The 23,928-nt window shown below is 45.4% G+C and overlaps 2 protein-coding genes and 1 non-coding gene across 3 annotated transcripts; 2 read left to right on the plus strand and 1 right to left on the minus strand.

The window, feature by feature from the left end:
* Nucleotides 1-830: 830 nt before the first annotated feature.
* Nucleotides 831-901, plus strand: TRNAG-GCC. Its single transcript has one exon. It is a non-coding gene; the product is annotated as a tRNA-Gly (tRNA).
* Nucleotides 902-2,294: 1,393 nt separating this feature from the next.
* On the plus strand, nucleotides 2,295-4,801 carry LOC119303484 (glucan endo-1,3-beta-glucosidase 8-like). Its single transcript, XM_037580620.1, has 2 exons — nucleotides 2,295-3,398; nucleotides 3,487-4,801. Exons 1-2 carry the CDS (start codon nucleotides 3,058-3,060, stop codon nucleotides 4,616-4,618), a joined length of 1,473 nt encoding a protein of 490 aa, XP_037436517.1. The 5' UTR covers nucleotides 2,295-3,057; the 3' UTR covers nucleotides 4,619-4,801.
* A 789-nt stretch (nucleotides 4,802-5,590) lies between these two features.
* LOC119303486 (zinc finger A20 and AN1 domain-containing stress-associated protein 6-like) lies at nucleotides 5,591-8,312 on the minus strand. Its single transcript, XM_037580621.1, has 2 exons — nucleotides 8,143-8,312; nucleotides 5,591-6,513 (listed from the first exon to the last, which is right to left on the minus strand). The coding sequence occupies exon 2, from the start codon at nucleotides 6,509-6,511 to the stop codon at nucleotides 6,026-6,028; it is 486 nt and encodes a 161-aa protein (XP_037436518.1). The 5' UTR covers nucleotides 6,512-6,513; nucleotides 8,143-8,312; the 3' UTR covers nucleotides 5,591-6,025.
* Between the last annotated feature and the right edge of the window lie 15,616 nt (nucleotides 8,313-23,928).

The raw sequence follows: 23,928 nt of genomic DNA on the forward strand, positions 1-23,928 counted from the left end.
TTACACCAGTTTCTAGCGCTATGGCAACTGCTCAATGGTTGGGAGCTTTCTGATGACGAGCCGGATGAGACAACATGGTCGTGGGAGACAAATGGGCAGTTCTCTGTGAAATCAGCTTATGCGGCAGCTTTCTGGGGCCGGGAGGTGGCCCAAACAGCGGACCTGACATGGAAATCACGTGCTCCTATGAAATGCAGGTTTTTCACATGGCTAGCCATGAAGAATCGATGCTGGACCTCGGATCGACTAGCACGCAGAGGCCTACCCCATCAGGACGCATGCCCTTTCTGTGATCAAGAGGAGGAAACGATCGACCATGTTCTACTCGCATGTGTTTTTGCTAGCACAGTGTGGGCAGCGATCTTCGTCGCGTTGGGGACACCAAGTTGGATTCCTACTGCCCAAGAAACGCTGGTGGAGTGGGCCGTTGACAAGCGTGGTTCAAACAACGTCAGCACGAAGGACCTTCGCACCATCTTTGCGCTTACTTGGTGGGAGTTGTGGAAGCATAGGAATGCCATTGTCTTCGAGGGCGCGCGTCCTTCGGTTGAGCAGTTACTAAGAAGCATGTGCGCGGAGGGTTCCTCTTGGTCAACCGCTGGGTTACTACGAGGAGGTGTAATGCCTTTCTTTGCTAGGGTAGAGAGGTGGGTGAGTGATGAGGATTAGCTTGTAAAAACAAAACCTTGTAAATTATGGTGGAGACATACTTAGCCTTTTTCTTCTATAATATATGATATGCACACTCGTGCATATTCGAGAAAAAAAACACTCTTGAGTATTTCTGGCAATATAAATAATTACGGAAAATGGAGAGCCCATTCAACAAGGCACCAGTGGTCTAGTGGTAGAATAGTACCCTGCCACGGTACAGACCCGGGTTCGATTCCCGGCTGGTGCACGTTAATTTTTGTGTATACACACACACACACTTCTGTCTAGCTCGAGCAGTTATCCCTTTTCTGAATCTGCAGTCAGTGCACTTGGACAGGGGGAGCTGGAACCTTCTTGCTTTTTGCCACCGTCTTGTCTCTGTACAGAAAAGGATCGTACGCACATCACTTTTTTGCCTCATTTGATTCAGGAGAAATTCCCGCTTCATCTCACGCTACAACCGTCACAGCATGGGACCAAAACTACACGAGCATCCCCCCGTTTCGCCTCTCGGCCTATCCAAAAGGTGCTCCATCGCGTAGCAGAGAACAGAAGTGGCCACGGCTGACCAGCTTTGGCTAATGGCCACTACTAACTCTCAACAGAAACGGGACAGTTTGCTTGTGCTTGAAGCTGCCAAGCTGGTGCACCTCACTGGGCATCAACCACTCGTCGGTTCGAGTTCGACACCCACCCCAGCTAGAAGTACTCCTACTACTGCTGTTGGTGTACCGTCAGTTAGTTCTTAATTAACCAGCTGGACGCGGCAGGACCGCCAGCCAGCCAGCCTTTGTATGGATGGTTTCCCGGAGCAAATCTCGACGGGAGAGATCGGGCGGTGCCACGTGCGGTGCCGCGGTAGCTGCATCGCCGCACTGGGACAGTACAGTAGTGGCGCCTGGTCCGGGTTGGTGAGATATGGCTGTCGACGGGACCGGACGGGCCATCGTCGTCGGCGGGGAGCGTGAAACAGTGGAGCATAGCAAGACGACGCGGCGGCGCGTGCCGACATGTGCAACACGCTCTGGCTCAGACGCGGCTGTTTCTGTCCGCGAGTGCGTGGTCCAGACATTTGAATAGCCGGGCAGGGGCGTTTTGGGGAGCCGCGCCCGGCGCAGGCAACGGGCGAATAAACCTAGGCCAGGTGTCACAGGGCGTACGGGCCTGGCGTGGTGGCTGTCGACTCGATTCCGGCAGGACGCCGGCCATAGGGCCGTTCCACGCGACCCCTGTCCCTCCCTCCTCCTCGGTTCATACTTGCCCGGAGATACCAAAACGAAACCTTAAAAAACTAGTACCAGTAGACGAGATTTCGTAGAGAGAAAACCTTGGTTCCAGTACCAGCAGACGAGTAGCGTGTATGCAAAAAAGGAGAACCTTACACGATTTTTTCTGAAAAAAATTCGCGCTTCCCTTTTCTTTTCCAAGAAAAGAAAAAAAACTTTCATTTTCCAGCGTCGCCTGAGGACGCGCGCTAAAACGGAGAGAAGCCGAAGCGCGCCCGCGGCTGGTCAACCCGGGCGCGTGCCGCGCGCCACGTCGCCCCCACCGATCCAGCCGCGGCAGCGAGCGCAATGACCCATACGCCCCTCTCCACCACCACCACCACCACTCCCCCCACCCCACTCTCTGCTTCCGCTTCGCCATACACTCGCCGTCCATCCGCCACTGACCAGTCCACACCCCGCCCCACGATCCGTCATCCGTTCCGTTGCGTTGCGTTCCATCACCCTCTGCTCACCATCAACCCCTCATAAATTCTTTCTTTCTCGGTTCCTTGTCCCAGACCCAAACACACCAACGAAGCAACGCGTCGCCGGCCGATCTCCGAGTTAAATGCTGCCCCCTTTCTGATCCTTCCTTCCATCTCAACCTCGGTCCCCGGCCGGCGTCGCCATTGCCTCTGCCTCGACTCTCTCTTTCTCTCCTTCTCTTTCGCCGGATTCAACTCGACTCAAAAGCCTCCGCCCTTTCCATACCTTCCTCTGTTTCGTTTCTTGCCTTTTTGGCTCCGGGAAGGAATTTCCGGCATTCACATGTGAGTTTCGCCCCCCATCCCTTTCTTCCCCATCTGTTGGTGTCACCAGGATCAGGATCAGATAGGAAAGCCCAGGCTCAGAAGAAACCGCGTTTGGTTTCCGTGCGCAATCCGCCATTGCCGTTTCTTGCAGCTCTCGCAGTCCATCCCCCGATTTATACTCCGCACGGGGCACTTCGTCCACCGCCGGGCATTGTTTCCCGTTGTCTCCTGTTCGACTGAATCTCGATTCGATTCGATTCGATTCCCGACTCCGTTCGGATCGGCAAATCTTGAGCCTTCCCCGGTTCCTGGATTCCCAACCCGTCGCGTCCAGAGATCTCCCTTATTTCGTCAGTTCGTCGGAGGGTAGAGAGGCCTGAACAATGGCGGCGGCGAATCTGGGCGCCTGGCTCTGCGCGCTGGTAGTGGTGGCACTGGCCGTCCTCCCGGCGGCGGACGCGCTGGGGATGAACTGGGGCACGCAGGCCACGCACCCGCTCTCGCCCAGGATCGTCGTGCAGTTGCTCAGGGACAACGGCATCAAGAAGGTGAAACTGTTCGACGCCGACCAGGGCACCCTCAACGCGCTCGCCGGCACCGACATCGAGGTCATGGTCGTCATCCCCAACAACCTGCTCGACATCATGAACGACAAGGACAACGCCAGGGACTGGGTGCGCCACAACGTCTCCCGCTACCACTTCGACGGCGGCGTCAACATCAAGTGAGTCCTCCTTCCTCTTGCTCGCTGCTTGCTCTTTCCCGTTCATGGCGCCCGCCGCGGTTGTATGACCCGTATGTGTTGTTTGCAGGTATGTGGCCGTAGGCAACGAACCCTTCCTGGCGTCCTACAACGGCACCTTCGACAAGGTCACCTTCCCGGCGCTGCAGAACATCCAGAACGCGCTCAACGACGCCGGATTCAGCGAGATCAAGGCCACCGTGCCGCTCAACGCCGACGTCTACAACTCGCCCGCCAACAACCAGGTGCCGTCGGCGGGCCGCTTCCGGACGGACGTCGCCCCGCTCATGACGCAGATGGTGCAGTTCCTGGCCAACAACAGCGCCCCCTTCACCGTCAACATCTACCCCTACCTCAGCCTCTACCTCAGCGAGGACTTCCCCGTCGACTTCGCCTTCTTCGACGGCCTCGCCAAGCCGCTGGTCGACGGCGTCAACACCTACACCAACGTGTTCGACGCCAACTTCGACACGCTGGTGTCCGCGCTCGCCGCCGTCGGCCACGGCGACCTGCCCATCGTCATCGGCGAGGTCGGCTGGCCGACGGACGGCGACAAGCACGCCACCAACGCCCTCGCCAAGCGCTTCTACGACGGCCTGCTGCCGCGGCTGGCGGCCAACACCGGCACGCCGCTCCGGCCCAAACAGTACATGGAGGTGTACCTGTTCGGGCTCCTGGACGAGGACGTCAAGAGCGTGGCGCCGGGCGCGTTCGAGCGGCACTGGGGCGTGCTCCGCTTCGACGGCCAGCCCAAGTTCCCCATGGACCTCACCGGCAACGGGCAGAACACCATGCTGGTGCCGGCCAAGGGCGTGCAGTACCTGCCCAGGACGTGGTGCGTGTACAACCCCAACGCCGAGGACAAGAGCAAGCTGGTGGAGAACGTGAACTACGCCTGCACCTTCGCCGACTGCACGGCGCTCGGCCTCGGCTCCACCTGCTACGGCATGGACGCCAATGGCAACGCCTCCTACGCCTTCAACATGTACTTCCAGGTGCAGAACCAGAAGGACGAGGCGTGCGACTTCCAGGCGCTCGCCGTGCCCACGCAGACCGACCCCTCCACCGCCGCCTGCAACTTCCCCATACAGATCGCCGCCTCCTCGACGTCGAGTGGCCACCGGCGAGCGCGCGCCGCGCCGCTCGGCGCCGCCGCTCTGCTTGTTCTCCTGGCTCTGGTCCAGTTCTTGGTGTCGCATTAGAGGATGAAACAGACTTATTTTGCATCAGTTGATCATTTGTTTGCCTCATAGTATATTTTTTGGATCAGCAGTAGTTACTAGTGGTAATTCGGTACGATTCTTTGTACTGGAGGCATATATACCTGAGGATATATGTTCAGATGGCATTTCACATGATATTCAAACACCTGATGTGCTTGATGACTATGGTGTACAGTTCATTCAGAGTCTCAGATCCAATGTTCCAGTGATATTTCACAAAACATTAACAAACGTTAAAAAGATCTTGATGTGTTGTACTTGCTGATACAAGAATACTACTGATGAGTGATGACTGAAATGGAGTACAGTTGATTCAGAGTCCCAGATCTCACAGCATGGCCATGGAGTATATACAAAGTGAGCAGGATTTGGTTGGCAATATAGTACCGCAGCACATGAATCCTGGATCCAGCATCACATTTAGGGATCTAGATGCACAACTTTCCTTTGAATGCAGGTCGGCAAAAAAGAAGAAAATAAATGCTTCCAATGCAGGTAGTGTGAGGTGACCCATTAACTAGTTTCTCAATAGGACGCAACCAGCCATGTGGAGGTCCATTATCTGCTGCTATTTTCAGTTTTCAACTACCTACCAGATGATTATACGCCTCTGCTGTTGATCAATACTACTGTGATGTACTCCAGGGGAATGGAGATTATATCATTGTATTGATCAACAGGCACTACTATGTGATCTGGTGAAACAAAACAAAATCAATCAGGCACCTTGGACAAGTTCTGCTGGTACTGAAGTGGAGGCATGGTCACCTGCTAGTGTAAACAAGCACTGAAGTGGAGGCATGGACACTCTGTTTGTCTCTGCATCACCCTCAACAAACGAACACCCAACATATTTATTTTACTCTGACAGTGATCTGTGCAGCAAACTACTACTAGTTGATCTTTTCTACAGTATCCCTCTCCAACTCATAGTATAAAATGCACCAAGTATTGCTGATTTGAACACATAACACACCGAAATGTACAATGATTTTTACACTAACAGGTGACCCAGGAAGCCTGCCAAGCCTTGAGCATATAACAGTTTAATCAGTTGAACTGCATACTGTTAAAGGATAAATATTTACATTCACATTATTCATATGTAAATAAACAGAAGTGCACCTGTGCCAATGAATGTTCCTCCCACACAAACACCAACATTATACAGCCCTTGAAGGCGTTGCCAGCCCGGTGCGATGGCCCGTTGATGGCCGTTGGACGGGCATCGGATGGTGGTGTTTGTCGAAGGCGGGTTCATCGGCAAAGTACTACATTCCAGGAGGATGGTGGACACACAATTCTGAAGTAAACCTGACGGACCAAGCATCATCATCATCATAGAGGGAATAAACGAGCTGGAGGGCTCCTGCAGCAGAACCTCCATCAGAATCTGGTGACCTTGTCAGCCTTGACGACGGGGTTCTGCTGGGCGATCTGCTCCCTGCCGGCCTGCTTGTAGTCGAACTTGCAATCGTGCGCGTCGGCATAGCGGTGCATCGAGCAGAAGGTGTCTCCGCAGCGGCACTTGAACCCCGTCAGCCCGACCTTCTTCCGGCACGACAGGCAGCGGTTGCTGGGTGGCTTCGGCGCCTCCTCCTCGGCTACTTGTTTTCCTTCTTTGGCTGAGGCAGACGCTTCATCCTTGATCTCTGCCACCATTGGTGTGGGTGACGATGCAACAGCAGCGGCAGTTTTGTTCTCGACTAGAAGGGCCATCTTCTTGGCCTTGACAGTGTCTCGGTAACACTTTGAACACATGTTTTCGGTCATCCGGTTGCCGAAGAAGCCACAGTTGTTGATGCACATTATCGGAGCCTCAGGTGCGTGGACACCCGTATCCTCCGCCTCTTTCCAACTCTCTTGCGCCATTTCTGCAGAACACCGATCACACCTTCAGTATCGTGAACGGACAATCATGGACCTCGAACATAATCAATATAGGGCTACTAATGCACAAAATGATGTAAAGGAAGCTAAATGTCAGATGGCCATCACAAATACTTGCCCTGCAATTGTTCTGAATATGATGAGCACTCATCATAACCTACAGAAACCAATAAGCTGTCTATTCACATCATTAGGATTAGAGGTCATAGATTGGCACTGCGTACCATCAAATAAGCACCATATTTGTGGAAAGAGGACCCCCTTACACTCAAGGCCCCATGGCCCATGCACATGATAAACCTTGACACAGACTTCTTCATTACTGTTTTCCTGATTGGGCTAGTTCCCTTTTGAACAGGTATTCCATAGCAATCTAAATGCCGATTTAAAACAAGCATAAATGCGTGACAGAGAATCTAAAAATGCACATGATTCCCATATCTTGTATGGAGAATATAGTACTGAAACCAGCCCGACAAACTGCACAAATGTCTTAGCTGCGAGGTAAACCAAGAATAGGAATGAAGCAATCAAGTCGCTATTGATTTCTTATCCTTGTATGTGTTTACTCACCGAGAGACCTTGTGCGAATCGATGATCAATTGCTATGCTTTCCAAGAAACATACATATGACTAATGATGAAGTAGTATTTATAGACAGTTTACTCGCCGCCATCTTTGTTGACATAGTATCCCCTTGAGTAAAGGGAAGGATCTTATTCTTATCTACGGCAGCGAAAACCGCAAGGAAGAAATCCTGTCGGCTAAGCGTCTGCTTTGCAACCGTGGTTAAGAAACCTTGGGAAGGTCACAAGGCAGAAACAAAAACATATCGTGCAATCCAAGGCAGGCGAAACATATCATTCATGTTGAAGTTTTTGTACACGGTTTTACTCGCCGCCTTGGCACCTATCCTATCTTGCATAAAGGGATACAAATCCTGTCTACGCAACGGAAAGGTGTATTTCCACGCTCCTAGAAAGATTTCTGCCGTTTGTCCATCTTTGATGACATAGTATCCCCTTGAGTAAAGGGAAGGATCTTATTCTTATATACGGCATCGAAAACCGCAAGGAAGAAACCCCGTCGGCTAAGCGTCTACCTTGAAACTATCAGGAAGGCCAAAGGCAGAAGCAATCCAGGTAGGCCTACGTGAATTCCCTTATCTGAATACTAATCCTTTTTCTTTTCTTTCCTTTTATTTTCAGAAAAAAGAGGGTGAACAACCTCAACCTCTGCATCGATTGACGCACACACCTCTAGAAACACTAATCCTATATTGATGACCAACACCAATTACTCAGTTCGCAGCTATAAACACAATCACTCATCCATCATCATAATTTCATTTTCGATAACATCATCCATCACCATATTCACCGCAAATTCAGGCATACTTTTGCTCGTCATCTCATCAGGCAACACACGCACCAGACCATCAATCCGATAAACCAACCAATCGAACCTAGATGGATGGCAGGTCGCAGCCAAGAACAATCAACGCATCAAACAAACAATCCAACCAGCCGGATAAGAGAATCCTATCTAAAATCAGGAACAGAGCAGCCGGACCTCATCATCAAAAGAGGAGGCGAGATCAACAGCGGCCGTACCTAGCCGGAGAGCCGGGCGATCGATCGGAAACACGGAGGAGACGGCACGGCGGGGATCGGGGGTCCTCGCTCTCGTCGTTCTCCTCCCCTCCCCTCCGCCTGTTCTTCCGGGGGATAGAATTCTGCTCTTGTTGGCGTCCTTGTTGTTTTATGCGTGTCCCATTTCCTTTTGGGTGGCGTCGTTGGGGCCGGGCCAACATTAATTTATAAAGTTGGACTGCCGCTCGTAAAGGGCCGGGGGAAAGGGGCCTTTCCGAACTGGACCGCGCCGTCGCTTTCCGTTCGCATTTTTAATCGAGAAGAAGTTGGCGACGGGGTTGTTGGGCTGGATTAAAGGCGAAATGTCGCACTAATTCGGTGGGGATTAGGAAGGAGCGGCGATGATTCTTCTGGACGCACCGGCGAGGTCACACGGCGGACGACACGATGCCGATGGAGGGCCATGTGGCGCACCATGGACGCATGGGCCCTGCCGTAGCCGGATGATCAAACCTCTCCGTTTGTTCCAGAGAGAGTGAAAGGTGATGGTTGGATTTGGGTACTACGTGTCTTGCTCAGTACACCTGATCGGACATGTTGCGAGGGCAGAGTAGCGTGGCCTTTTCAGATTTTTTTGCCCGCCAATGGTTTTCAGGTTTGCAAGTACGGAGATCGTTGCTTACAGTAAATTGCATTTAGGTTTTAGTGTTAGCTTAGTCGTCGTATTCTGGAGATCTCAATTAAAATTTGAAGAAATATTGATGATTTGCTAGTTTGGAGAAAAGTACGCAAAAGAAATACAAAATATATAGTTTGTCAGAACATATGCAATTTTCATTTTTTTTCGCCCCTTGCCTTCTTTTCTCACATCTAAGAACAACTCTAACCGTTCTCCTAATTTTTATTTTTAGAGGAGTAAACCGCCAAGTATATTTAGAGAGGCACATTTACTCCTATAGAAAAACACCGTTTCTAACCGAACCTCAAAACTTAACGGAGCAAAAAGAGAAAAAATACCGAAAGGCACATAAACACAAATTCGGTGCTAAAATAAAGTTTGAAATACTACATAAAACTTGTAAAATGGATTTCAGTGCAAATTCGAAATATTTTACATAAAACTAACTAAAACAAAATTCAAAATTTAGGCTAGAATTTTAAACCAAGTTGCTATCCAACTCTTCTTTGATACTCTTTCAATCCGCTCTGCTCAACCCTTCGATAAAAGGGTTGGGGCCGTCCCCGTCCCCTCCTTTGTCACTGGAGAGGTCATTGACACTTATCCTCCCCGCCGTGTACTCCGCATACAGCCGACACTCTACCTCGACTCGCTCGTGGTAGCGGTGGCGGAGCTCTGCCATGTACACCTCGCCGGCTTGCTCCACCACGATACGCTCGCAGGCCTCCTGGTCTTCCCGCCTCTCATGTGGGGTGGACATCTGGGGGTGTAGCCGCTAGCCAAGGAAGGTAATATCAAGCACCGACACACGTCGATGTACAAGATTATGTGGAAAGGGGTGCATGCCTCCTAGAAGTAATTGCTTCCGCATGGGCTGTCCTAGGATAATTCTGACAATCGTGGGAGGGGGTTAGAATGAGTCTGGATCTATCTAGGCACAAGTGTGACACGAATAAAATTTAGAAGGTTTAGAACCCTCTCGGGAGTGTAACAAGCCCTACGTCTTGTGCTCTTGGAGCTTTCTTTCTGTCCGTGTGTGTCTGGATACAATGGAATGCGAACCCCTATCTATGTGCTAAGGGATGGTGGCTTATATAGAGTGCACCCGACATTTAGCTTCTGTTGTTACATGAAAAGTAATGGATTGCATTGATTAAACCCACCAGAGGGGTAACTGATGAAAAAACATTAGTAACATACGAGGCCTTGAATGTTTTGGCGTTTCAGATGCTTCTGCCAACTATTCAACTTCGTGTATCCGAGTATGCCATGTGGTCACGTAAGTCTCATCCGTTCGAGTAGCCGATGCGTTTGTTGTCCAAGCAGTGGCAACTCGGATATCGTCCGAGTAACTTTTACAGTGGTTTTGAGATTTGGGATGGCCCCATGCTTTGTGATATGTTGACCCTTCGTGGGCCTACCTATTATGGGTATCCTCATCATGGGCTGTGATGCAACCCGATGGAGATCTTGGGTCAGTGGCAGTGTCACTAAAAGAGGCGATGAATAGCTTGAAAGCTTGGAGTTCAGAGAATTTTGGTCATGTGACAAGGGATATTGAAAGGTTGTGGTCTGAGTTTGCATCACTTCAGCTAGATAATGTGGACTAGTAAAGGATAAGGGAGAAGATGAATCAGTTGGATGAATTGCCTCACAGAAAGAGATTTTGTGGCTCCAACTGTCTCGCATCATTTGGCTGAAAGAAGGTGAGAGGAAAACCAAGTATCTTCATCATCGAGCAGTTTGGAGGGAAAGGGGGAATTTTATTCAACGCCTCTGTAAAGTCGATGGATCTTGGTGCTCAACTCCAATGGATATGGAATACATGTCATCCTCCTACTTCAAGGAGTTATACATGAAGGACCCTACCCTTTCACCAGCAATAGTTCTGGATTGTGTTGAGGGTAAAGTGACAAATGAGATGAATGATGCCTTAATTGCGCCTTTCTCTAAAAAAGAGGTGTCCCATGCCTTGTTTCAAATCGAGCCACTAAAGGTTCTAGGTATGGATGGGTTTCCTGCCTGTTTCTATTGAAGGAATTGGGATATTGTCAAATATGAAATTATTGCTACCGTCTTGAAGTTTTTTGAGACTTGAAACATGCCGAAAAGAGTGAATGATACATCTATTGTCCTAATCACCAAAGTTCAACACCCAAAGGAACTGAAGGACTTTAGGCCAATTAGCCCGTGCAACTTATTTCGGAGAATCAAAATGCGTGGTTAATATCTTTGTGAAGGAAATATGCCCTAGAGGCAATAATAAAGTTATTATTTATTTCCTTATATCATGATAAATGTTTATTATTCATGCTAGAATTGTATTAACCGGAAACATAATACATGTGTGAATACATAGACAAACAGAGTGTCACTAGTATGCCTCTACTTGACTAGCTTGTTGATCAAAGATGGTTATGTTTCCTAACCATAGACATGAGTTGTCATTTGATTAACGGGATCATTAGGAGAATGATGTGATTGACTTGACCCATTCTGTTAGCATAGCACTTGATCGTTTAGTTTGTTGCTATTGCTTTCTTCATGACTTATACATGTTCCTATGACTATGAGATTATGCAACTCCCGTTTACCAGAGGAACACTTTGTGTGCTACCAAATGTCACAACGTAACTGGGTGATTATAAAGGTGCTCTACAGGTGTCTCCGAAGGTACTTGTTGGGTTGGCGTATTTTGAGATTAGGATTTGTCGCTTCGATTGTCGGAGAGGTATCTCTGGGCCCTCTCGGTAATGCACATCACTTAAGCCTTGCAAGCATTGCAACTAATGAGTTAGTTGCAGGATGATGTATTACGGAACGAGTAAAGAGACTTGCCGGTAACGATATTGAACTAGGTATTGAGATACCGACGATCGAATCTCGGGCAAGTAACATACCGATGACAAAGGGAACAACATATGTTGTTATGCGGTCTGACCGATAAAGATCTTCGTAGAATATGTGGGAGCCAATATGAGCATCCAAGTTCCGCTATTGGTTATTGACCGGAGACATGTCTCGATCATGTCTACATAGTTCTCGAACCCGTAGGGTCCGCACGCTTAAAGTTTCGGTGACGATTGTATTATGAGTTTATGTGATTTTATGTACCGAAGGTAGTTCGGAGTCCCGGATGAGATCGAGGACATGACGAGGAGTCTTGAAATGGTTGAGACATAAAGATCGATATATTGAACGACTATATTCGGACATCGGAAAAGTTCCGAGTGATTCGGGTATTTTTGGGGGTACCGGGGAGTTACGGGAATACGAGGAAGAAGTAATGAGCCTCATGGGCCAAGTGGTGGAAGAGAGGAGGCAGGGCGCGCGACCCCCCTGGCCCAAACCGAATTGGACTAGGGGGCCGGCCCCCCTTTCCTCCTTTTCCTCCTTCTCCTTCCTTCTCCTTCTCCTCCTTCCTTTCCTCCTCCTAGTAGGAGTAGGAAAGGGGAGTCCTACTACTACTAGGAGGAGGACTCCTCCTCATGGCGCGCCCATAGAGGGCCGGCCGGCCTCCTCCCTCGCTCCTTTATATACAGGGGCAGGGGGACACCTCTAGACACACAAGTTGATCAGTTGATCTCTCCCAGCCGTGTGCGGTGCCCCCCTCCACCATATTCCACCTCGGTCATATCGTAGCGGTGCTTAGGCGAAGCCCTGCGTCGGTAGCAACATCGTCACCGTCACCATGCCATTGTGCTGACGGAACTCTCCCGTGAAGCTCTGCTGGATCGGTCGCGGGACGTCATCAAGCTGAACGTGTGCTGAACTCGGAGATGTCGTGCGTTCGGTACTTGGATCGGTCAGATCGTGAAGACGTACGACTACATCAACCGCGTTGTGCTAACGCTTCCGCTTTCGGTCTACGAGGGTACGTGGACAACACTCTCCCCTCTCGTTGCTATGCATCACCATGATCTTGCGTGTGCGTAGGAAAATTTTGAAATTACTACGTTCCCCAACACTTTGACCTTTACTTACACAACTTATTTCAAAGAATCAAAGTGCCTTCATCCCTGGGCGACTTATTTTATACAATTCAATCATTGCTTGTGAGTGTATCCACTTTATTCAGGCCTTTAGGAGTGAACCATCGGCGTATTGTGCATATAAGCCAAATCTATCTAAATCTTATGATCAGGTGTATTGGAATTTTTTGGAGGATGCCCTAAGCAAGTGGGTTTCTGTCGAAAGTGAATTTTCTCTGGGTATGGCATGTGTAAAGTATGTGAGATCTCAGTGTTATTTAATGAAAAATTGTTGATTCTTACAGGCCATCGAGGGGCCTTCACCAAGGTGACATTTTGTCCCCCTTTTTTGTTCTTGTTTGTTGCCAACACTTTATCGACTTTGATCAACAAGTTTATGAGGGATGGCAGATTGGAAGTACTAATTTTTTTCCCGGAGATCACCTATTATATCTCACTTATTATTCGCGGATGATTCTTTGTTGTTCTTTCGGGCTTATGATTAACATGTGTCTATTGTCAAGGGTTTGTTGAACACTTATGTGACAGCTACGAGGAACCTTGTTAACCTCTCAAAGTGTTCCATCCTTTTTTTTCTTTGGTAACTGTTTGGACGCTATGGCGGCGGATGTGAAGAGCACCTTAGATATTTCTCAGGAAGTGTTTAAACCCAAGTATTTGGGTTTACCAGTCCCAGATGGACATATGCATAAATGAAAATTTGAAACTTGGCAGGATAGTCTGAGAAGAAGGCTTGTTGATTGGAGTGAACACCACTTGTCTTCTGGTAATAAGGAGATCTTGATCAAATTAGTGGCTCAAGCTATCCCTACTTATGTTATGAGTGTGTTCCGCTTACTTGTGTAGGTTTGTGATGATATGACGCGATTGATGAGACAATATATATAATAGGGTGTAGAGAAAGGGAAGATAAATATGGCTCGACTTAATTGGGATAAAATGATGCTTTTGAAGGCTAAGGGTGGCATGGGATTTTGCGATATGTGAGTGTTCAATTAGGCTCTTCTCGCAAAACAAGCTTGGAGAATATTGGATACTCCAGATAGTTTGTGTGCATGCCAAATACTATCCCAATGATAACCTGATTGATACTGTGTTCACTAGTAATGCTTCGGCGGTGTGGAAAGGCATAAGCATGGTCTAGAGTTATGGAAGAGAGGTATCATTTGGAGAGTAGGTGATAGTGCCATGATAAAAACATGGCAAGATCCTTGGATCCCGAGAGGCCCATTCTTCCGACTGTAGACACCAAAGTGAATTGCAAACTAAACCACGTGTGTGACTTTTGGGATGAACATGGTGCTTGGAACTTGAAACTGTTGAGTGAACAATTTTGGCAGATGGGCATGCAGGAGATTATGAAGACACGTACCTCCCCTAGGCAAGGTAGTTCTTCGTCCGTAGCGCATAACAGCTAGCCACTCAGGAGCATGACGAGATGTTTGCAATGGGTGTGTCAAGCACCAATCCAGAGGGTGATAGATCGCTGTGGAGTTTGATATGGGAAGCTTCTGTACCACAGAGGGTGAAGGTGACAACTTGGAAGGTAACAACCAGGGCTCTAGAAACAACTCTTGGAAAGAGTACTCATCACATGTCTACAAGAGCTACATGCTCCTTGTGTGGTCTTGAAGAAGAGAGCAACTTACATGCCCTCATGATTTGTGGCCACACTATGAATCTCTGGGATGAGATGAGAATGGTCTGGCCACAATTCCACCTAGGGAGAGGCTACTGGCTATAGGGAGGGATTGGTTAATGCATGTATTGGCTAGGTGTTATGAGGAATCACAAAGCATGGTGATTCTGCTAGTGTGGCGAGTTTGGCAACTAAGATCATATGTGGTTCATGGTAAGGAAATTCCTCCAATTGAGACTTTGGTGGATTTCCTTAAGAGCTATTGGCGATCATTTGGTGCATGCACGTAAATATACGAATGAAGAAATCCACAAAGGGAACATGCCTATGACTTGGGAGAAGCAGATGACTACAAACATTGCTCCGATCTCGGCTTGGCCACCACCGCCAACCATTATGGCCCTTGGTGGTTGGCCCCTTCTCGGCGATAGACGATAGGACGTCAGCCGGTATGATCCTTAGACAACATGACAAAAGTGTTGTCGATGCTTCCTACAGGTACTTGTTTCACTACAATGATACATTGGAAGTAGAAATACATGCAATGAGGCAAGGTATGGCTTTGGCTATACAACATATAGAACTTCCATTGTTGGTGCAATCAGATTCGTCAATGGCGTTATCGATCCTTTCTAGAAATTCATTGCATCAATCCACACATGGTCAACTATCTTTGGAGATTAAGGCCCTAATGGGTGATCGGGAATTTATTCTACAAAAGTTTGGTCGTGAACCAAATACAGTAGCAAATTGTTTGGCAAGTTATAGCCGCACTGAATGTAGCATTGGTATTTGGCTGCACAGAGGGCCCATGGATCTCTTGCATCTTGATTTGCAACTCTATAATTTTGGAATAAAACTCCTTTTACCCTCGCAAAAAGTACCTAGAAACAACCAGATGGTATAATTGCCGACGAGAAAATATGCTATATTTGTCGTCTTCCGATGCTCTATGATAATACTTTGTACACATCCGAGTGTTTTATATTGATAATACAAACATATCTTGTACTTATGTGCATGATTGGAGAGCTATTTTTGTTGCCTTAATTCTAGGCTTGCTTTTCCAGTTTGCGTTGTTAGGTTGTGTGGTGGACACTTGTTAAATTTGGGAAAAAACTTGGATATTGGCATGACAGTTTTGGACTTTGTTACGTAGGTAGACATAACTAGTAAAAGGGATGATGAAAATGATGAAGAATTTGTAAATGGAGATAGGTTATCCTGATGACGATACTAGCGACATAACATTCTAAACCGTGTTAATTTATTGAAACAAAAGTTATCGTTGTGTCTAAAAGTCACGGCTCCAAATCAAAATGGTATCCAAATTTGCGTTCATGAATGTGTTTGACAGGCTAGTAGTTAATTTTACCAGTCTGGTTCCTCTTCTTCTTTCAAGAAATAGTACATATTAATATTAAGTTGATATCAAGTACATCCAACCTTTACAACAACACATTATCAAGAGCTAGTCGAGACAGTGAGGACAACCATATCCAAATTATTAAAAAAGGAAAAATGGTCCACAGATGACAAGCCCAGGCAAGCGGCCTGCTACAACAAAACATCAGCAACTACCACAACTGTTGGCCACGCCCATGTTGTGAGTAACGTCCTCCAAAGGTGACGCCTCTAAGAAATGAACGATGCACGAGCGTTGTTGTTGCTAGATCCAATCATATAGCCTAGATCATACGTTTTCCCCACAATAGAGAAAGTGTAAGTAGTTTTCGGAAAATGCCTTCACATGTGAGATACAACAATGAATGTCAGACCTAGTGTTTCTCCGGAAGTCAAAAGCACCACCAAGAAAGAAGCCCCCCTGTTGCCGCCGCCAACTTGCATGAAGAGGTCTTTGTTGAAATGCAATCAAGAGAAATAAAACACATGTTGAATGGACCGAGGTCCTGCAAATTCCAAATCCATCCGTGGCACCCATAGATAGATGCCCGCACATATGGTTCTAGCCATGGACATCACCACCTAGCGAAATTATATTTGTGTAGAATTCATGCCTCCATCAACGAGGGAGGCCGCTAATGCTGATCACCTTGACATCGAAACTGTGGACTAGGATGAAACCCACATATTGTGCATTTGCTAAGACACCCTGATCCGCCGCTGCAGACACCAATGCAAGGAGCACGCCAACCCCTGCGCCAATGTGTGGCACAACCCAACCATCACCGGAATGTGGGATGCTCTCATTTTAAGGTTTTTGTGGATGTAATAAATGTTGATCATCTGAAATTGTGGCTATGTCTGTGGTTTACCTCACCCTAGCACCTGTGCTGGTTTAGTTGAGATGGTCGGCTGGGTTGCTCTTATATGGATCCTGATGCTGGTGACATTCTTGGGGATGCCTAAGAGTGCGCCGTGTTTGCTTTATTTTGCATTGTCTTCCTTAGTCAGTTAGAGTGCTTGTGTGTTAGTTTGTAGGTTGTGGGGCTGCTGCTCTGTAATCGAACCCGTTGGTTTTTTTAATAGAAATCGGAAGGGGAGGCCCTTCTTTCATTAAAAAAAATCACCGGAATGTGGTCGATGCCACCTAGAGCTGATCCGGTGCGGTGGGGGAGGAGGTAACTCATTGCGTGAAGCTAGACTATCAAATCGCACACATACTTCTAAAGGCTGCACGACAAGAGCCATCACCGTCTGTTGCACCAACATCTACATCCAGATTGCCAGATCGATGGGTGGCCACCGAAAGGAGCTCAAAGTGAGCATGCCATATTATCGCACGCCCTTCCCCCAAGGCCACATCGCAAGGTCTCCTCCTCCGCCCCCTGCCGCATTCTTGGACCAAATATTGTATCCTGCCATCACAATATCATTTTTTATTGTTGGCAGTGTGTAACAATGCTCCCATGGAACATAAGGGTATCTCTAGTTGATCCTTATACTATAAGTCCAAAAGTGGTCCCAAATTTTGACGCAAATATGGATATGAAATTGGATAGATCTGTATCCAAATAAAATTCTGTGAGCTAAGTTCAGCAATTCTAGCCTCAATATGCCAATTATCCAACATGAAAGCCTAATAAGTTATCAAATTGTACTTTTTGTTTGATTAAAGCTAGTATGTCGCAATTATTTGTATTTCTTCCAAATTGAGTAAACATCCGATATGTGTCCGTATTTGAATAACATCCGATCCACTATCGTATCCGATAACATCCTAGTCGCACTCGTATTTGTTTTGAAAATATGAAAATGGAAGTGGCAAGAGCACTATCTGATCCGCATTCGGTCCGTTTCCGCCCCTACTTTTGGTCAATATAGGTTTTAGGTGATCCGCTAGAGATGCCCTATGTTGGGTTTTCAGGTCCCATGATATCGTCATCACTTGTCATTTTTTCTGCGGAGCATCATCACTTGCCGTTTTAGGTCCATATTGATGTTCATCAGAACCAAAACAAAGTACAACATGTCTGCATTACAATAACCAACAAAATGTCCAGCAGCTTGAAATTTTTATGCCACAAATACACTGACTCACATAATAATATCAGACCCGTTTATCATCAGGACGAGATCAAAAGTCAAGACAGCAGAGCCATCATCCTTGTGATGTACGCAATGCAGCTACACCAATTGAGAGGCCGAAATCAACTCAAGGTGATAATTTAAAGAGAGATGCCAATATCTCAGCATCTTCCGGTAATGGTTCCCATGGTGAGCTTGCCGGCGCTGGTGCTTTCAGCAGGAGCCATGTTGATCACTTGGGCTGGCTCAATAGCAGCAGGAAGAGGAGGAGCAACCACAGTAGCTTTCCCAATCAAGCAGGAGAATGAGTTCACCGTGCTCATGAGATCCCGTTGCTCCACATTCACAGCCTCATTGTCGCTCAGTAAGTTTTCACGTATCTGCTCAAGTGCCATTGTCTCCGGTGAGATGTAACCATTACTCGGCTGGTTCGGCAGCAAGGTCTGCCCTGAAAGATTCCTCCGTGACTGTAGTGGTACAGAAATAAGGAGGTGGTCAGATTATTTGTTTAAGTTTATTTTTACAAGTTGAGTGAGCAAGCAACTTCTGTAACAAGTGAATCAGGTTCTCAACAATAAAATGATGCAAATTGCTCACGGAAATTTTGAGTGCCATGTCAACTGACTAGAGAGAAGCTAAATGATTTATAAAGTTGAATACGGGTAAAGATGATCGATTGTTTACAAACTACACTATGCATATTACATTCAGAAACTTGCAAGAAAATATTCTTGAATTTCAACATATCGCCTGAACAGGCCAGAAACAAGCCACGTAACATTGTTTTTTGTAATCAGATTTGTAGAGCCATGTTTATTGTTTTCACTTGTTGCATCTATTATTTGGTCTTGCTTTCCCAGGAATACATACAACATTTTACTATTGGCATGGTAAAGTTGCACTTCTTGAAGTACATAAAAACTTGACCTGATGTTGTAGTTGTTCCATTTAGGGGATATGTGGTTCTGAAGTTATCCTTTCAATCGAAGCAGTACGAGTGTTACAATTCTGACATGTAGATAAAGGAAGAATAGTATATACCTGGGCTTGGATAGAAGACAACATGGTCGGTGTTGCTTGGTTGGTTCCCCGATTCGATCTGCCGACTCGCCATACTGTCATCAGGGAACCTCCTTATCACCTCATGCAGTGCCACTATTTTAGACGAATAATCATCCCTGCTATGCGAGTCCTCTGAATTGGTTAGATTGTTGATGTGTTTCCCTTTGCCATTCATGACTCCATCATTTGACATGAAGGGTTGTTGAACCACCCTAGTCATTTCAAAGAACTCCTCCCAGCTAAACTTGTCACTCTTCAATTGAGCACCCCACCTTGAAGGTTCTTCTGTAATCACAGAGGTACCCACAGCTACTGTATAAAACAAAAAGAGGTCATATTACTTGATTTGTCTTGCAAATTTAGTAATAAGATGCATACTACTCCCTCCACCCCGAATTAGTTGTCTTAGATTTGTCTACATACGGATATATCTAGACACATTTTAGTATTAGGTACATCCATATCTAGACAAATCAACTAATTTGGTACGGAGGTAATATACATAGGAAAAAACAATGCTGAGTACTAATTACTACAACTCCCGTGCATAGTTACAGTAAAAGTAAACTTTCAGGCAATCTAGTTCTGAAGCTTACCTGAGCTTTGGAAGTGTACACCTTGCAGGGCTCCAGAATCATTTAGTCCTACTGTGTTTGTTCCAGTTGGCATCAACTGCCCAATTGGTGCAGTACCAAACAGGTTATCATCATCACTATGACATGAGTTTTCATTGCTCGGAGTCAATGGGATTCCAGGTACTGAACAACATGAGCCCAGGCAAGGACTCTTCTGATCGATATTGTTCTCTTGACTTAACAAATATAGACGATGGTCTATGGACAGGAGAATGTCAATGTGCTTGTCTATTATCCCTGGGTCACACTGTAGAACATGCCTACTGAAAGTAGCAAAAGGGAAATCTTCACCCACCAATAGAATGAAAATATATAGAAATCAACAAAGATTCAAACAAAACTATTTTAGCCAGATGTGTATGTACTAGTGTCCAGAGAACACCAAATGGCATGTCACGTAAAGAACAATGGTTATCACTCTCAAATAGGGTACATAAATAAAATAAACCATTATAATTTAAATTAGAGTTATTAGGATATTTTAGCCATACACCAGCGAGCATATAAGGCATAAGCTCCCCCCTCCCCCCAAATGTATGTAAGGCATGGTTAGCTAGAGAATATTTAAACATAGTTATTAGTTTGAAAATCAATAACTTGTGGGACAACAACTTATTAGTTTGTTTAAGAGTCTATATATACACTATAGTTTGTTTAATTTAGCACATCACTCCCGTGAGTGCATAAATATTTGAAATATAATCACATAAATGTCACCGTTAGAGATTAATATAAAAAAAATGTAAAATCTATGTCTATCGAGTCGATATGGCATAATAATAGACTAATTGATTTCCCGTCTCGAAAAAAGGCAGGAACACTACCTTTTCGTATAGACGAAAAGAGGTGAACAATATGTCTAGAGGAGCACAAGAGTTTTTGAAGGGAACATGGAAAAACCATGGAGGGTTAAAAATTTGATATCATGGCAATACCAGGTCGTTTGCCGATTGCACACACATTGTATTAGGCATGTATGGTGGGCCATGGTATTCTGGAATGCAAGAGGGAACATCAATAGGAGAAAGAAGCTCGTTGTGTAGGTCGGCCAGGGCGACATGGGTAGAAAACTCTAGCCACCATCAACCCACACCACCTCCCGCGCCCGTCCCCTTGCCACGGCCGAGCGAAGCCCGTACGATAGCAACGGGGCTTTTCTCTCATGTCACCGCACGGTAGATGGGGGAGTTGGGGTGATGGCCCCAGTATGACTTGGTCTTGAGAGCGCAAGAGGTCTCAGGCAACACATTCACCGCCGGCAAACTTGGTGCCTCCTCAACCCACTCTTACAATATTGGGTTTCGCCTCTCTTTACCTTCAGCGGCAATGGCGAGGGCAGTGTGGGCGTGTGTAGTGTAGTGCATGGTGTCGTCCATGCTTCTTTAGAAGCATGTTAGGGTCGTCATCCCCATTCCTAGATGGCCCCCACATGATCATGCTCACTCGATGGAGGGTGCAGGATCAAGGATCTTTTTCATCAACATTCATTGGTATGCCAATGTTCTTGGTGGACCGTTTGTCTATGGGTTCCGCCATTTCTTGATGGACACTGGGGCCTTTTTGACATTTGTATTACGTTTTAGCCCAATTTACCTTAATTAACAAGCAATTTCATTCTTCTTAATGAATGGAAAACACTTTTGTCAGATTAACCAAAAAATGTATTTCGATATTCCTAAAGTTGAAAATCATTCATTGTTTCTTTTGGATTATTCACTTGAATCCTTAATACTAGGTAATTTCCCCGCACGTTGCTGCAGGAAAATAAAAATTAATTACAAATGACTTATATATGAAGGAACAGATCTAAATCAAAAGCTATTAATTTTAACATATACGTATTCCGTACTTGCATTATGTCTAAATCATGGCATTTCACAACCTTTAGGAAGTAAATACATTAAATAATTATCTAATCTACTACATATGTCTAGTGACAAAAATAAACATATTGGTATGGTTTGCATAGGCTGAAAAGAAATGTTAGTGTATGGTGCAGTGGGATGCTTGCATGTTGAAATAATTAGTGATAATGAAATAAGGTTTGTATGGGCTGAAAAATATTGTTAGTGGATGCTGACGTGGCACACTTGGTGAGGTGGATGGCTTGCATGTTGAGAGAATTAGAAGTAGCGGGGATCAACTATTTAGGTATTATAGATACATAGATCTTATATTACCTATGCCTTCTTGCTTGTCCGCCGGTAAAATCTGTAGTCACAACCCACCTAGTGCTCCTGCATGGTAGTGTGTTGTTGGCTTCTCTAAAAAACTTTGGTTCTGCAGACACCTAAATGGAGAAGCAAGATATAACTAGTAACACCATAGGAAAAAAAAATATAACTAGTAACAATCGAGAAACCGAATAGTATGCAACTATACAATAATACAGAATGAACATCTATATTTGTTACCATTATAATTTTTTCCTTATTTTTCTCTGTTGTATGTTGTATAGGATGAAATGCATCACATGCTTCAATTGATTTTACCAGACAGCATAATTTGCACTTATTAACATGATAATTTTCATAATATGCAACACTCTTTCACGTACCATAATGTCCAACATGCCGGGTAAACTTTTTGGATAAGTTATCTTCAAGGCACAAATGTCCGAGCATTTTATCTCCATCTTGCTCTTCAAGCCTTCTTGGATTATTTCCCACACCATTTTGCTCTTGGTAAAGTAGAATTTTGCCACAATATCTCCTTTGTATCTTGATTTCAACTATTAATATATAAAAATTGTTAACACTGAATATTTCAGGATAAATCTTACTAGTTTGATAAAAATTTAACACCATACTTCTTTTTGACAATTTTCATATACTAAATCCAATGCAAAGATGAACTTGCCTGGCAATTTTCAACTATTTCAAAACAGCAGAAACAAAATTTGGAAATATAGTGAAAAGTGTAATAATGGTCGTGTGCATTTGTGAGACAGAGGGTTACATAGGTATCGACATATATTAGCAGACTAAGGTACACAAAATTTAGGTATTTCATATACTATATATCAGACAAAAAGTACACGACTTGAGATAACATTTACCTCCCAATCCCCAATTCTTAGAATGGAAGCTCGAAAATGGGAAGCCCGCAACTTTTTTGAAGGCTTCATTCCTTGTACCGCAGTAGTTCTTGTGTGTATAGCACATGTGGATTCCTTTGTTTTTACTTTGGAGGTCGGCGCTAGGTTCTGTTGTATAGAATCAAAAGCAGAGGGTGTTTTCTTCAAGTTTATACCTAATGGCCCATGCCCATTGGTGGACTGCTGAGGAAAGAGATCCTCGACCACATCATTACTTCCATTTGACTGCTATGATGAATAGTAAAAGAAAGTATTATAGAGAGACAATATAAATATGTTTGTGTTCATACCATTTTCTATGACCAGAAACATTTTGATAGCAAAAATAATATCAAACAAACATTGAAAAAAAATCATTTACTTCTCCCCCATACAAGGATTTCAGTAGCACAATTTTATCATGTGATTTTACCACCTAAATTGTTTGGAGTGCTTGTACAATTCTTGTCAATTGAATCTATGATTCTAAAGTTTTGATGGGTAAACTTCTCTGATCTGCGATCCTACCATAGGAGCCCTGATCCGACTCAGAATCGTGATTACGAGAAGCTTGCTCCCAATATACTAAATACAAAATGGTGCATGTCGTCATTAAACTTGGACAACGACTACACCCCAAGAACAGCGAGTTAATAGGCATAAATATTTGTATCCAAAAATAACAAGGAACCACTCAAATCCCCATTAAATCCAAATGGTTAGCATGCACACTTTAACACCCCATCCGACTTGAACTCCAAGTAGGACATCAGGTCAGGTGTAAGTATCATGTCCATTGATGTAAAATGCAAGCACAACTCCTACCAAAAACTTAAATTCCTAACAGATGGTCATTTATTTTCCATATGTGACATTAATATATGGCCATATGGGACCCATTTTCCTCTCGCATTGCATTGAAATTTGATGAATTAGCCCCAAAATAAATATCTCAGTAACATTTTGTTACACATTTTCTCCTTCTAATATTGTTGTATTAAATATGATAATACACTGGCATAGAAATATGACTAAGTTGAAACACAAAGTAACTTAAAAAATGATGCTACAACTGACTATAAGTTTACAACCTACCCCCCCCCCCCCTCTCTCCCCTGAATTTGGAGAAGTCTAAAATTCCTTCATTATATTTTTCCTAAGAACGTGAATAAGATCACCACGTTTCAAGAAGGTAGGAACTTTCGATCATTTGGATGGATGAAATTAAACCAGTA

Source organism: Triticum dicoccoides, chromosome 5A, assembly GCF_002162155.2.
Source record: "Triticum dicoccoides isolate Atlit2015 ecotype Zavitan chromosome 5A, WEW_v2.0, whole genome shotgun sequence".
NCBI classification, from domain to species: Eukaryota; Viridiplantae; Streptophyta; class Magnoliopsida; order Poales; family Poaceae; genus Triticum; species Triticum dicoccoides.